We start from the raw sequence: 14,431 nt of genomic DNA on the forward strand, positions 1-14,431 counted from the left end.
GGCTTGTTCTGAATGCCAGATGTTTGACTGCAGAGGGATATACGCACAGTGTGCAGGACGGAGGGGACGCCAGCAGAGGGAGATGTAAGCTAAATGGCGTCACTAGAGTATTTTTTCTCCTGACCAGTTTTAATGACCTGCCATGTGATCTGTTGAAAATTTTGAATTTCTGTGATGAACAAGAAATTTAGATTCATGCTAGTGTTCCAACCTTTCTTTAGCATTTTAGTTTCCACTGAATAATAGTAATACTTACATGCAAAATATGTTTGACATTTATAACAAGAATACAATTAATATTATTGGAAGAACCATAGTAGTCAACTATCGTGATTTAAATTACACTCTGTGCATATCATAATATGTGAAATGTTGTGTAAAGTGAAATTAAAGATAATAAAAATGTATACAAAGTGTAGTGAATGCTGAAACTCCAGGTGACCTCAAAAAAAAGTTAAGTGGTTAACAAACAAAACAGATGAAAATGAGCACATATGGCAAACGCTGGCTCATTTACAATCATTTTTCTGTAGACTAGTGATCACTGTTGCTGCCGAATGAATGAATGAATGAACAAAAAAAAATAACAGAATCTATATGGCAGCAGAAACAACTAGCTGTATGAAATGACATGCAAGGTTAATGAAGTAATTAAAACCACAAAGAACGTGTCAATGTTTTGACAGCATATAAACTATGTAGACAGTAGATAATTTAGTCCTGCATCTTTCTGTATGTGTGACATTCTTTGCATTTTATATTTCATATTTTAGCTGCTTGTAGTTAGCCAATTGGCACAGCAGCGCTTTGACCCAGTGAGCATTCAGTGCTTTTTAAAGCTCTTAACATAGTTTTCACCAACAGTTGTGACTCTGTTGAAGTGCAGAAAAGTGTGAAACGTTTAAGAAAAGAGAATGAGATCAATTTAGATTAGACTCATTATTTTGCAAATGGGATTCATATGAACAGAGGCATGCAGTGAGGGCTGTAAAAGAGAGCAAAAATGAAAATGTGCTCTTGTTGAGGCTTTTTCAATAAACACATTTGGTGACCAATGTTGCTGTTATTATTATTTGTCACAGTATTAATAACCCAAGTATTTTTTTTTTTGCTATGTTAAAAACAAAGAAGTATTGTGTTGTCTTTCAATTTTGTGTTATGACACAGTGCAGTTTGATCAAGAAGATGTTTCCATCCACTTCAACTCTATTAGTGTCCTTGCTTTTATCATGGGTCCTTCTTAGTTGCTTTGTTCCTCTCATTGAACATAGATAAAACAGACACTATTCTTGGTATAATGTGTTTTTGAAGTAGCCAAAGGTACATGTGAACATAATTTAATTAGTTATTACCACAGACCACTGACTATTGAAGGCAGAATGATACACGGTGGAGACATTTTGTGAAAAAAAAGTAGAGTAATGTTAAGTCAGTGATGGAGCAGGTTTATTCTTGTACTTTGTTTTAGTATGAATCTGTGTGTGCATGTATGCAGTTTCTCCTATTTAGATTGTGGAAAGATGACGCAATGCAGACTGGGAGGTTGTTCAGGGAGTCATTTACTTTTTGGCTTCACTCTTCACTCTGTGCAGAACAACTTACTGTTGGTCACTTTTTAAACCAAACATGGTGCTTTATTTAGTTCACTGTTATCTCCTTGAACTATTAAACATGTGGTGCTCAGTGAAGGTGAGAGTTTGGATTGGTGGAGAGTTTGATTTGTTTGTGACTTCAGGGACCCACACCTTTGTCCTATTGGCCAACTAGGACATGTGACATGTCAGACACAGACACACATTTACATTAGTCAATATATCATTGAGTGCTTGATTACCAAATTGGTGGGAGCACAACTTTTTACTTATATCTGCAATATGTCCTATTTGATTTGTTAGTTGTGACAATTTTTTTTTATTTTTAAGGACTATAAGGACATGCAACTATACAACATCAAGGAGCAGCCATGAATCAGAATATACACAGATGATCCTGTAGGCTCTTGTCCAGCACTAGGCACATCTTTACATCTTTTCTGAGTTGCATTTTTTCTCTTCCTACAAAGGCAGAGAGAGTGATTCATAGTTAAAATATAAGGGTCTTTCATTTCTTTAGACAAATTTCACACAACTGTCTGTTAGGATAAAATAATTATGTTTTTTAGCCAAATGGTCAAAAGCCAGCATCACAGTGATGACATAATGTTCTGCAGAAACACTTTTCTGGCCATCAATCAGCATCGTAACTCAACAACAGATAGCATATTTCACATTTCACTGGATACTGATTTGGTAACACTAATTTTTTGTGTCCACCTTAAAACTTACATGATTGCATAGATCTCCTGTGCTGATGTGTGTAAAAGCATCCACATTTTTGAATTTGTGCCTTCTTTGCAGCGTCATTCATATTTAAAGAACTGTGCACTATCATGGCCACAACTTTCAACTTTATTGGTTAGACACTTCAGAGTCTTTGCTGCATATAATATTTGAGTATGGACAGACATGGATGTGAACAGTAAGTTGATTAACTGGTGGGGGCAGACAGCTGTGAAGCATTAATTCTACTTTGCAACTGTGTAGGTGTGAAGGTACGCATATATTCCACCATCTGCATACGTGAGGAACATGTCATCCGTTCACATACAGTTGTATATACAGAAATGTGTGTGCTTTTGCTGTCCACCTTGTTGTCTGCATGTGTGCTCATTTCAGTGTTTCCTGTACGAATGACTACTTTGCCACAGGAAAATGAAGAGCTTAGGAAAAAATATCGCCCTTGAGCTTGTTTGGGGATAAAGGATTAATCAGTAACTTAATATGCAGTTAGAAATAATTAGGACTGGAAAATGTATTCCTCCTCTGAGGCGAGAGCCAAAGCCGACGTCTGTGATCAGTTCAGTTTGTCTTTCTGCCTGTTTGTCAGTAAAATTACGTAAAATCTACCAAAGTGGATTTTGGTAAAGCTTGGTGGAGAGCAGGAGCACAGGAAGATTAAATTTTAGTGTGCATCTGAATCACTTTTGTTAAAAATTGAGATACAGTGTTTTGGCCTTGCTGGAAGATGTGCTCCCAGAGTGCCCTGCTAGTGTCCACCAGAACTGTATCATATATGATGTGACAATTTCTTTTTCTCATTATATATTTTCATTTGTGATTTCGTATACACATTCCATACTGTTGTACATATATCCACATTGGATGTTAATTTCAACTACATCGCCTATACATATCGTGCGGGCAAAAATCTGTAGTGTGATCTGGGCATTATCAGAAAAAAGTGCAATCCCAGACTGTGGCACGTCACAGATGGCCTCGAGTACATCCTCATCCAGCAGGGGGTGTTGAATCTCAAAAACATCAATTGTGATGATTGAATCACATTAACTGAAGTAATAATGCCCTACTGTCATCTGTCATACTTTAACAATGTAGTACTTTGGATGACTGATTCACAGGGTGAGAGAGAGGCATTCAAAGCCCTAGAGAGAGAGAGAGCAAAGGCATGAGTCAGGCAGAGTCAAGAGAGAAGTTGAGAGACGATAGAAGAAAAGAAAAGGAAGGGAGGGAGGTAGGCAGGGAGGAAAAGAAAGAGGGAGGGAGTAGAGCTGGAGTCTGGTAGAAGGCTGCCTCTGTGGCCAGATGTGAAGCTTAGCAGACAGCCTCAGCTCTCCTCAACAGTGTTTCTCCTGGATTTTAACCTTCTGTTCAGTAAACCTGCTTTGGATATTTAAAGGAAAATGTACGAACGACACAAGCGGAGGTACAGTCTGTGTGCCAAAGGAGAGAGAGCTGTAGACGTGGTTTTGATTAAGGTAGGCTACCTATCCGCACTTTCAAACAAAGTTGTTTGGTATGATAATACTGCTAGTACCGCAGTAATAACAGTCATTTGAGCAGAAGCTTTGAAAACAGAGTTGTTAAGGTGCTCAAGACATATAAAATATAAAGGCAAAAGCAATAAAAGCAAGGTAAGAAATATAAAAGCAAGACGAGGTGAAATATAATTACTGACATTATTACACGGAATTACGGGCATTAAATGGAGGTTCATGAGTGACTTAGACGCTTAAGGTCCACAGACAGTTCGGTTTTAAAGGCCCAATCCCACTTATTCTTAATAACTCTTCAAAAAAATATTTCTGAAGCAAAATATGACCATAAGAGTTACAAAGCGCGTTAAATGTGCTTCAACAAACATGTAGTCATCTACCAGGCATGTTGTGATGGCTTTCATTGTGTTGCACCCTGGGAGATGATTGCATGGTTGTTGATTGTGGCCCTCCAAGCACAGAGTACTGATTATTTTGGGGTGGAGTGTGGTTTCTGGGAGTACGCTGCAGGAGTATGTTGTATGTGACACCAAGACAGATGCCTGCACTCTGTCCATGTCTGTGGAATAACGGTGTATGAAACTTAATGAGGCTCAGGCAGTTTAAGGTCTTTCCAGGTTTATTTGGTCAGCGCTGTGGGAAGTTGTCTGACAAACTATACAACTAAATCAGAATATAAATTCCACTGATAATGTCTCATCATGCTGTAATTTCTCTCTCTCAAAGGTCCTGTTACTATACCGTAAAGGTTCTGTGTCCAACCATTTGAAGTGGGAGCTCAATGGAATCTTTATAAATGGGATCTTTATAGCACCCAAAAGTTGTGCTATTTAAAGCCCAAATGGCACTTTCCCTGCACTACATATATAGAACCTTTATAACATTTTTCCACTGTGGGGTTTTCTCTTGGCTGCAGGACAGCTGCTAGTCCCGTTAACTGCTTATTAAAGTGTTTGCATCTAATGTAAGTAAATATTAATCATAATATACTCTCATTCAATACAGACAGTGATTAGCCTGCTGCAAGCCAAATTTTCATTTAGGCAGACAGATGGATCAGATTTCACAGGTTTACACATGCCTCCGAAAATTATCTGTAATCCTTAAAACCGGTACACTAGGACAGGACTGTTAGATCTCTGACTGCAATGTAATGCCCTTCCTTAAAGTCTCTAAGCACAAGTTGTGTGGCAAATGTGAGTTAGTCACTCCCCCGCACTGGTCCAAACTGAAATATCTCAGCAACAACTGGCTGGATTACCATGGCATCTATGCCCCTTTCAGGATGGATTGCAGTAATTTTGCACTATAACCAAATCAAAATTTAATTTGCCTAATTTTTTATGAACAGATATGAAAGTAATGCCATTCCCATGAGCATAATTTGTACTTGGTGTCATGTGCCCAATACAGTAAAGCCAAGTAGAATTGTCACTGGAACTAAACTTTGGAACAATGGACAATGATGAAACTATGCACTAATTAGATTAGTAAAATAGACTGCAGAACTTTTGAAATTGTGAACAATAAAGGGGACAAAACCAGATAAATGTAGGATAGACAACAAAATTAGATTGGACCAACAGCTCAGATTGGAATATTTAATTCTAAGCAAATGACCCAGTCCTTGATTATTTCCTACTGACCGAGTATTGATTTAATACTAACATACTAGTAATCACATATTGAACGCTGGAATATTAATTATCATGCATAAACTAAACCATCAGCTACACGGCAGCAGGCATTTGACATGTCCCATGACTGTCATACTGTCTGCTGCTTGTGACATCCAGATGTAGGGCAGGGCTGGATGAAGAGATCTATGAAGAGGATTGCTCTGGTATATGTAACACCTCTCGCTAGTCTATTATCACTTTCTAAACTTGTCCCTAATGTCAGCTCTTCTTTTCACCAGAAGGGTGAAATAGAATGGATGTGTATGTGAGTCTGACATACAGAGAAGCAGAGAAAGTGAGAGAGATACGGTGGTGTGGGAAAAAGGCAACGCCAGCCTAACGGTTTCCTCTGGCCTGGGATGGAAACAGGCATTTGGCCAAATGACTTCATTCCACCCAGCGTTTCACATCCCAACATCTCTCCTGGCCTGGAGTCACAAAACACATCATCATCACTCCACTTACTGAGTACAGTGACTGCAAAAAGCCTTTATAGCAACTAAAATAGTATATGGCTGATATACATGTGTGTATTCACACATGGTTTGATAGATAGATGGCAAGCATGCTCTCTGAGCTGGCAGGAAAATAATTCTCCAAATCTGCTTTTCCTTCTTTGGGCACTTCTGTATTTCCTGTAGCCTTCCTCATTATTTATTGGTTGCAAGAACGCTTCTTCCCTCCATAGTCAGTGCTGAAACCTCTTGACCCATTTATTTTTTTAATGTCGATCTCTTTCTAATGTTAACCTTGAAAGAAATCATTCTGAAAACAACAATTCAAGACCGAGTCGTTCTGCTAGTAGTTTATCTCCAAGGTGCACCAGACAATCACCCTATCCTCAGGTCTGCTGCTAGGAGGCCTCAGGGATCAAACTGCATATACACGCCTGGTCATTCAGTCAGCCATTGCATCCTTCAGTACTGCAGACCCACTCTGGCTGCCTGCCTGTTTAGAAACAAGGCAGCAGTCCAAGTCCTGCGTGCCCCTGTATACACACACGCCATTCCACCTTTTTATTTTTAAACCAGATGTGTTTTTACTGGGTACAGTTTAGATTCCCCCGGCACTACAAATATGCATTGGGCTGTTTAGAATCTGGGTTGCCAGCTTTCAGATGGTGGATCAGTTCCTCGCTGGCTAAGTGACTGTTTTGCAGGCCTGCAAACTAACTGGAACACTGGTTTGATGTATATGTGACTGGCTGACTGCTTAAAGCTATGGCTCTTTGCTTGACACCTTGTGCCTTTTTGCGTGTATTGGACAAAATATACTTGTGCACGTCTCTGACTTTTTACCTTTCTTTATATGTCTCAAAATGTTTGTGACCAGTCAACTGCAAGGCGATTTAGTGTTGACCTTGAGTGCATGCTTTTCTGGATATAATAATCACAATATGACTCAAGCATTTGGTCCTTATTCAAATCACTGAATTATGTGCCAGGGTCAGGGTCACTCTGCAATATTCATCACTGCAGTGAATTAGAAGTTAAGGGTTAAAAGGCGAAGTAGCAAGAAGTCGATGCTGTGGCTGAAATCAGAGATGCTTCTGTTGTGTCCAGACTGTACTGTATTCATTATTTTCTCAGTCATAAAGGCACCATTCATCCTTTTACTTGCTACACACTGCCAAAATGAAGGAAGTGCATGGGTAATATATAACTTGCATTAATAGCAAATATTTCCACAAACTGTACATCCACTTCCCAGCAGAAGTGTTTACTTCATACCCTATCATGCCTAAGAGTTCAGTTCTTTGTATAATCAATGCCAAAACACACTGAAGTGATCTGGAGGCTCACAGTGGGTAAACGGTATATTAAAACACATAAAGCTGCTACTGCTTCCTTTATTTTGGCTTTAATCTGTATTTTGTCACAGTCCTTTGTTTCTGTTTCTGAAGCTCTGCTGTCACTGTTCTCGTCTAAGATCGGGCCATGTCGCCTTTTCTGGTTTGTTGCAGTCACTGGCAGTCATTTCACTTCTGACCAGAGCCCGTGCATGCGTATATGTCTGTGTGTTTGCCTGTGATTGTGTGTGTGCGTGTGTGTATGTGTGTAGTGGCACCCTCTGTGACCAGCTAATCTTTCCTCGTCAGCGTGTTTGTTCTCTCTCAGCGGCCTCTGTTTGATATCTGAACACAGCTGTGAGAAAAGAACAAGCCTGTGTGTTCTCTGTATGCATCTGTGTGTGTGTGGGTTTTTTTTTGTGTGTGTGCACGTGAGACTTGATGAGGGAAAAAAAGGAGCATAAGTAAGTGTTTGTCATGTGCATGCAACACTGTTGGCCATGTTGGTGCCTGTGCATGGTGCCAGTTGGTATGCAAGTAGTTGTCAGTGTGTTTGTAGGAATGCAAAAGTGTATGGTCACTGCTGGTATTTTAAAACAGTCGCCACTCCCAGGCCTGGACAACAGAGCTCAGTGTTTCTCTGGGTCTCAGCAGGCTTGTCAATAGAGGGCACAGGGACTACAGAGGGTAACACTCAGTCTGCTCACCCCCAAAGTGTTCTGGGAGGGTCGACCTTGCTGCATAGTTGGGACTTATTCCAGTATTAGGTCTAATTGTCTTTCCACTTCTTTTCGTCTTTATGAAGCAGCATCTGTTTTTGTCACTTTGTCTTGTAATCAGCCATTTACAGTGAAAACTACGATGTTAAAGGGGTGATTTCAAAATGTAAAAAAAAAATCAAAATGAATAGCAACAATAAAGGGGGGTTGATTTCGCCAAAATCCTTTATTCTTAAAATCCAATCATTTACTTAATCTGGCTTCTCAAATGTGAAGATTTGTGTCTTTTTTGCATTTTTTTTAATGTTTATTTTTCAACCATTTTACTGTTCAAAAGTTTGGGGTCACTTAGAAATGTCCTTTTTTTTTGAAAGAAAAGCATTTTTTTGGAAACAAGTGATTTTTAATGTAATATCTACTTAGGAGTACAGAGACACATTTCCAGCAACCATCACTGCTGTGTTCTAATGGTACATTGTGTTAGCTAATCGTGTTGAAAGGGTAATTAATGATTAGAAAACCCTTGTGCAGTTATATTAGCACATGAATAAAAGTGTGAGTTTTCATGGAAAACATGAAATTGTCTGGGTGACCCCAAACTTGTGAACGATAGTGTGTGTATATATATATATATATATATATATATATATATATATATATATATATATATATATATATATATATATATATATATATATATATATATATATATATATATATATATATATATATATATATATATATATATATATAGTAAATGTTTTTGTATGTTGAGCTGTTGATCTGAAAAAAGATGCCATCCTGAGCTTTGGGAATTGATAATGAGCATTTTTCAGTGTCTGCTGGTAATGGTTACATGATACCAGGAACATCCCACCAACTACCAGTCTAGAACAAAACCCCTGTAAGATCCTCATTTTTTTTCTGTATTGCTATTTGCATGAATAAAAATATTGTTGTATGATTAGCAGTAGTGTAGGTCTGAGGCACTTGCAGGTGGAATATCTTGCCTTGTCACATTTACCAAAGCTGAAATAGAGTACCTTTACCTGCTTCTCTGGACGTCCCCACAGGTACCGTCCAGAGAAGCACACAGACTGGCTAAAAGCCAGGCACACTGATGTGACCAGTGAAATTATTAGGTGGAACCTGACCGATTTTTTTCACGTAACTCTTGGCAAAATACAGTCAGAATTATTAGCTGCAGTCTGTTTATTTACACCAGTGTTTTCCTACTTCAGTTGTTTTGACCCTTTTTTAGTTAGAGGTTAAACTCCAGTTAAACTCTTAACGTCACACCAGAAATAGTTGTTTTCATTCACGTTCTTCTCAGCATTACAAAAGCAAGGTTAAATGTATTAATGAACCGAAGGACTTTTTACACCCACTGATCTGATCAAAGCTACAGGATCCACATAGTGGCTTTAATTACAGCATACGGTGGGTGAAACTCAGAAACAGACTTGGTGGCCTGTGTTAGTACAGAGTCTTTGTTTCACTAATTCCTCTTTCAGATGAAAAGTTGTGGACTTTAGATGAGAGACCTGTTATACTGTATTCATAGGTTCTTTTATACAAGTGTAACACAGTATAGTCTAAGGGGTAATGCTAAAGCCTGTTGATCTGGGTCCGGCCTAACCTGAGCGTAGTGGGTTTGGGAGTTAAATGGGAAGAGGTACGGATGGGGAAACAAGCTAAAAAAAGGATGGAACAAACCAATGGAGGAGGACAAATTATAAGCTTTTTGAAGGATGTACTATCAATTCTACATGACAGACTGCAGCTCAGTTCAGAAATCGCTAGATCCCCCAAAAAGCTATGATTTCACTTAGGCTTTGTTATCGGGGTCACTGCTGAAGACCCTGGGTTTGTGGCTTTGTTAATAGATTATTAATCTGTGTTAAGTTTATTTGTTTTGTATGGGAGGCAAATTCAGTGGCCCAAGCTCATCATCTTTATATCTATGGCATTGACAGAGTTTATTAAAACACAATGAGCTTCTCTGACTCTCTGTTAGCTTCACATTCAGGACTGTCAGTCAAATTTACATAGCTTCGGCCAAACTGTTGAAGCTTTTGTGTTGCCTTCGAAGAGGGGCGGCGGGTGCCTGTGGCTTTTGTAGCTAAAACCAGCTCTCTCACACACACACACACACACACACACACACACACACACACACACACACACACACACACGCACACGCACACGCACACACACTTACTTACTTACACACACAGCTGTTGTATAGACATTGAGACCACAGAGGAAGCAGAGCCACAGCGTTGTGTGTTCACAGCCAACCACAGATCTCTGACAGGCAGTGTGTGGGTCTGTGTGTGTGTCAAAGTGTTTGAGCTAGTCTCAGTGTGACTGTGAGTTTGAAGGCTGAAGACCGACCAAAGTTGGATCTTTCCAAACAGTTCCTCTGGGGCGTGATAGAGCCTGAATGTAACTACTAAATCCCATGTATATGCTTAAGACTGCTGGTATAAAGGGTGTCTTATCGTTGCCTCCCATCCTGTGTACTGAGGAACACTTCCTAACAGACACGCTAGTCTGCATCATTATTTCTTTGTGGGTGACGATCACATGTTGCTGAGGCTGATTCAGTGTCTTCCTGTTTCTTTGTAGATCCACCGAGACAGAGAGGCATCTTTCCATCAGCCCTGCAATACTCAACACTCAGGTAAGAGTTGCTGGCGGCTGCTGTATTTCTTGTCATTGTGTTTGGACATTGTTAATGTTCTACGAATGATGACCTTTCTGTGCTTTATTGTGGGCTTCTGCATGATGCTATAACATGCCTTACTATCAGAACTAATGTGTTGCACTGGGTTATTTATGCATCATTGTTTTTAGCACAGGACATTGTATCTTATGAAGTCCATTTGTTTTTAGTGACAGAAAACTGGTTTTTCATCTGGTGGCTACAGTCTGACTGAAGTATCAGTGACACACAGAACAGGCACTTGCATTAAGACAACAGCTTTTTCTTGTTGGACCTCATGTGTTCTGGGAAATTATTAGAACAGCCTTTGTCTGCCAGTTTTGTCTATTTTCTATATTATCACTGAGATGGTCAGCCATACCAAGTCAAGACTTGGACCAAGATTTTGTTGCTAGATGCTGGTATTTTTGGTACTTGATATCCCATGATTGTATCTTACTAATACTAAATATTTTTATTTATTGGCCTTTTTCATGCCAATAATTTCTAGTATTTAAAGGCTGACAAATGTGAGAATTACTCTCGAGTAGATTAAGTTTTCAGTCAAGACTGAGTTGTGCTATGCATGGCACGTGTCAATGATTCTTAGCGCTGTAATGTTCATTGAAACCTGACTTTAAGAGTATTTGTACTCTGTCACTTGTTAAAGTTATGTTGATGCTCGGAACCTGATCCTACATTTTTTTTCTTGACAAAATTTTAGTTTTACATGAGAATTGAGAAACTTTGGTTACAGACTTGGATTAGTTTAATTTAGTTTGTTTAAAAGTGTCTGAACATTAGGATGTACACATACAGATAGGGGAAGTGCTTAACTGGGCAAACTAAAGCCTATCTACGCTTTAAAAAATCTTGGGGTAGAAAAGGATCATTTCTTTTCAGATTGTTTTACAATGTGCCTGTACTGATATAGCAGATAGCTGGCAAAAAAAGATAAACAGCAGTGAATAGATGTACCTGTGGAAATTCCAACCATTACTGGTGCTGTGAAAAAAAGGTGGACTGAACAGCAAACTGAGCATATGTCACAAGAGGCTGTGGCTGATCTCCACAGATATGGCGATGAGGTGACACATATTTAAGCTAGCTTCACTGGGTTAAGACGGGTGACCCTGTAGCATTTTTGGAAGTGACCCTGTACATGTACCAGGACTAAATGAGTTTCAGTGGTGTTACAGAGCAAATGCATGCTGGACAGTTGAAGCATGTTCGTAGGAGATGTGATGTCAGCTCAACAGCAGGTGTAGCAGTAGTTTAGCTAACAGTGGCTTTCTCGTAGTTAAATATTAGGGGTATAACAGTATGTGTATTTGTCCTAAACCGCTCAGTATGCGTCATTCAGTTTGGCATGATGACATCATGAATGTCTGCACAACATCTTTTGGTAAATCTGTTCTACATTTGTTGAGACATTTTCGTTCTGGACCACTGTGGTAGACTGACCAACAATGCCTTCCACTGACCTGTGATGCAAGTGTAGCTCAAATACGATGTCAGCTCACTCGACTGTGCAACAAGTGGTTGGTTGTTGCTATGTGAACATATTTTAGTCTGTCTATGAGCAATGGGTCTTAGTGAAATAGTAATCCGACACATTTTAGATGTTGACACGTATATGTCTGTGTTTGGGCAGCAGCCATAGCAAGATAAGAAAAAAGGATTCTTTGACCTTCATAAGATGAGTTTGTCTGCAGACAGACCAGTCTCAATAAAAAAAGACCAACAGATCGATGAGCTGGATCAGGCTGAGAACAACCTACTTTTTTTTATCTTTGGTGGAAAACAGATGAAACATGAGTCTGTCCTCTGTGGAGGAAGAGAAAAAGAGTTTGAAATGGATGAGATGAAGAAATACAGAGAGGAAGAAAGGAAAGACAGAGATACAAATAGAAAGAGAAAGAAAAAAGCAGGTCAAGCGGAAGTAAAACTGGGGGGGAGTTGGGGGGGGTTTTCTCTGTTGCAGCTGGGACTAACTGACATCACCTCCTGTTTGATAAAATTTTGGTTTATCTCTTTGGTTATATATTTGGTCAGCTTAGCAACAGCAGGTGGTTTTAAAGTTAGCTGTAGCCTTGTGTTGTACTGGATTGCATCATACTGAGAGGTATTTGTAATATTTTACAGCCTTCATGTATGTAAATAAAAACAGTGAAACACCACCATTCGCTGTGACCACAGTAACTGATTTCCATAAAGGGTGGTACACAAACTCAGGCTCCCCTGCAGTAACATGCAAATATCATCCAGTCAAATCTCAGGTTTTCTAATACTTTGACGAATAAAAATACCTGCAAAATCAATGACCAATATTTTTTGATTTTACAAAATTATTCTCATCATTTTTTTGAGTTCTTTTAACTTTCTTTTTTTTATCACACTTGTTTGGATTATTGCTGGTGATCTTTTTGAGCTGTCCCATCTGTGGACACGGTGGCACCGTGGTTGGAAGGCTTCTGTTCATTTATTTTTTATTCATTTGTTCATTTTATTATTATTACTGTTGGTGCTGCTGTTGCACGGTGACCAGGAAAAAAGACATCACCACAGAAATCAAAAGAACGTGCACAGGAAGCAGAGGAAGAACGAGGCAATGAAGTAAAAATGCTGGGTCCTGACAACAGAGAGAAGAGCTGAAACTCATATCTCCCCTCCATCTTCATGGACAATGTAGAATCCCTGAACAATAAGATGGATAACGGCCCTAGTGAACCGTAGAGACAACTTCTGTGTGGGTACTGTTATGACATGGCTACAGGAAAATACCCCAGATCCCATCGTTATCATTGACAGCTTTTAAACTGTTCAGGCAGACAGAAATAAATCTGGACGTGGCACGGAATGAGGCAGAGGGCTTGCCACTTTTGTTAAAACAAGTGGTGCCATCCTGTTCGCATTATCGTGAAGGAATGTGTGTGCAGCCCAGATACTGAACTGTCAGTTGTCAATTCTATGTCCAGGAGTTTTCATATGCACTGCTGTTTACATTCCTTTCTCTTTTAAACTGGAAACCATGTGACATCATTCATTCTGTTAAAATGTGACTTCAGATTCTGCACCCCAGTGGGTTTTTGCAATCATATAAATTTTTACAAATTTCAAACATTTAGCAACCGTTTACAAAGCAAATCTGATCGGCCTCGGTACTTTGTATTTTGTGTTAACTGGCAAGCATTAACAGACTAACAGGCTACAATATTAAGGTGGTGATCATGGTAAATGTGATACCTGCTTTCCATCAGGATGTTACTATTGTCATCATGAGTCATTAGAAGGTAGCTTGAAGCACTGCAGTGTCCAAGCACAGCGTTACAGAGCCAATAGCACAAACCTACGTTCTTAGATTTTTTTATGGAAGTAATAGTGTATCAGTGAACAGTGACTTTTTTTTCGATACAGTTCAAAGCTCAGAGGGCTTTAAAAGATGCTTGGTTCTAGTCTAAAATTGTACTCTGAGCTAGTCTGATCTCAAATAAAGTTGAAACCACAGTGAAGTGTTCTGCAAGCTAGCTTAGAAGGGACTGCGGAGCAAATGATTTACATGTTTGTGCAAAAACTTGTTTCAGTGACATTTATTTTGACATTCTCATCCAAAAGAAAACAAAAACAGTGACGGCTACTTTACATGTTTTTGTGTATTGCTTGTTTTTTAGGTTGAACCGTAACCAACATCCCATAATATTGCCG

At 39.2% G+C, this 14,431-nt stretch overlaps 1 protein-coding gene across 9 annotated transcripts in view; it reads left to right on the top strand.

Annotated features, from left to right (window-relative positions):
• The window catches only part of LOC111587385 (A-kinase anchor protein 13), a 107,788-nt gene that overhangs the window by 44,005 nt on the left and 49,352 nt on the right, over positions 1-14,431 (top strand). For all 9 annotated transcript variants that reach the window (XM_055009605.1, XM_055009601.1, XM_055009600.1 and 6 more), the window contains one exon: positions 10,651-10,705. In XM_055009605.1, coding sequence (XP_054865580.1) covers positions 10,651-10,705 — 55 coding nt within the window. The remainder of the gene's footprint in view (positions 1-10,650; positions 10,706-14,431) is intronic.

This window comes from Amphiprion ocellaris, chromosome 1 (assembly GCF_022539595.1).
Source record: "Amphiprion ocellaris isolate individual 3 ecotype Okinawa chromosome 1, ASM2253959v1, whole genome shotgun sequence".
Lineage (NCBI taxonomy): Eukaryota > Metazoa > Chordata > Actinopteri > Pomacentridae > Amphiprion > Amphiprion ocellaris.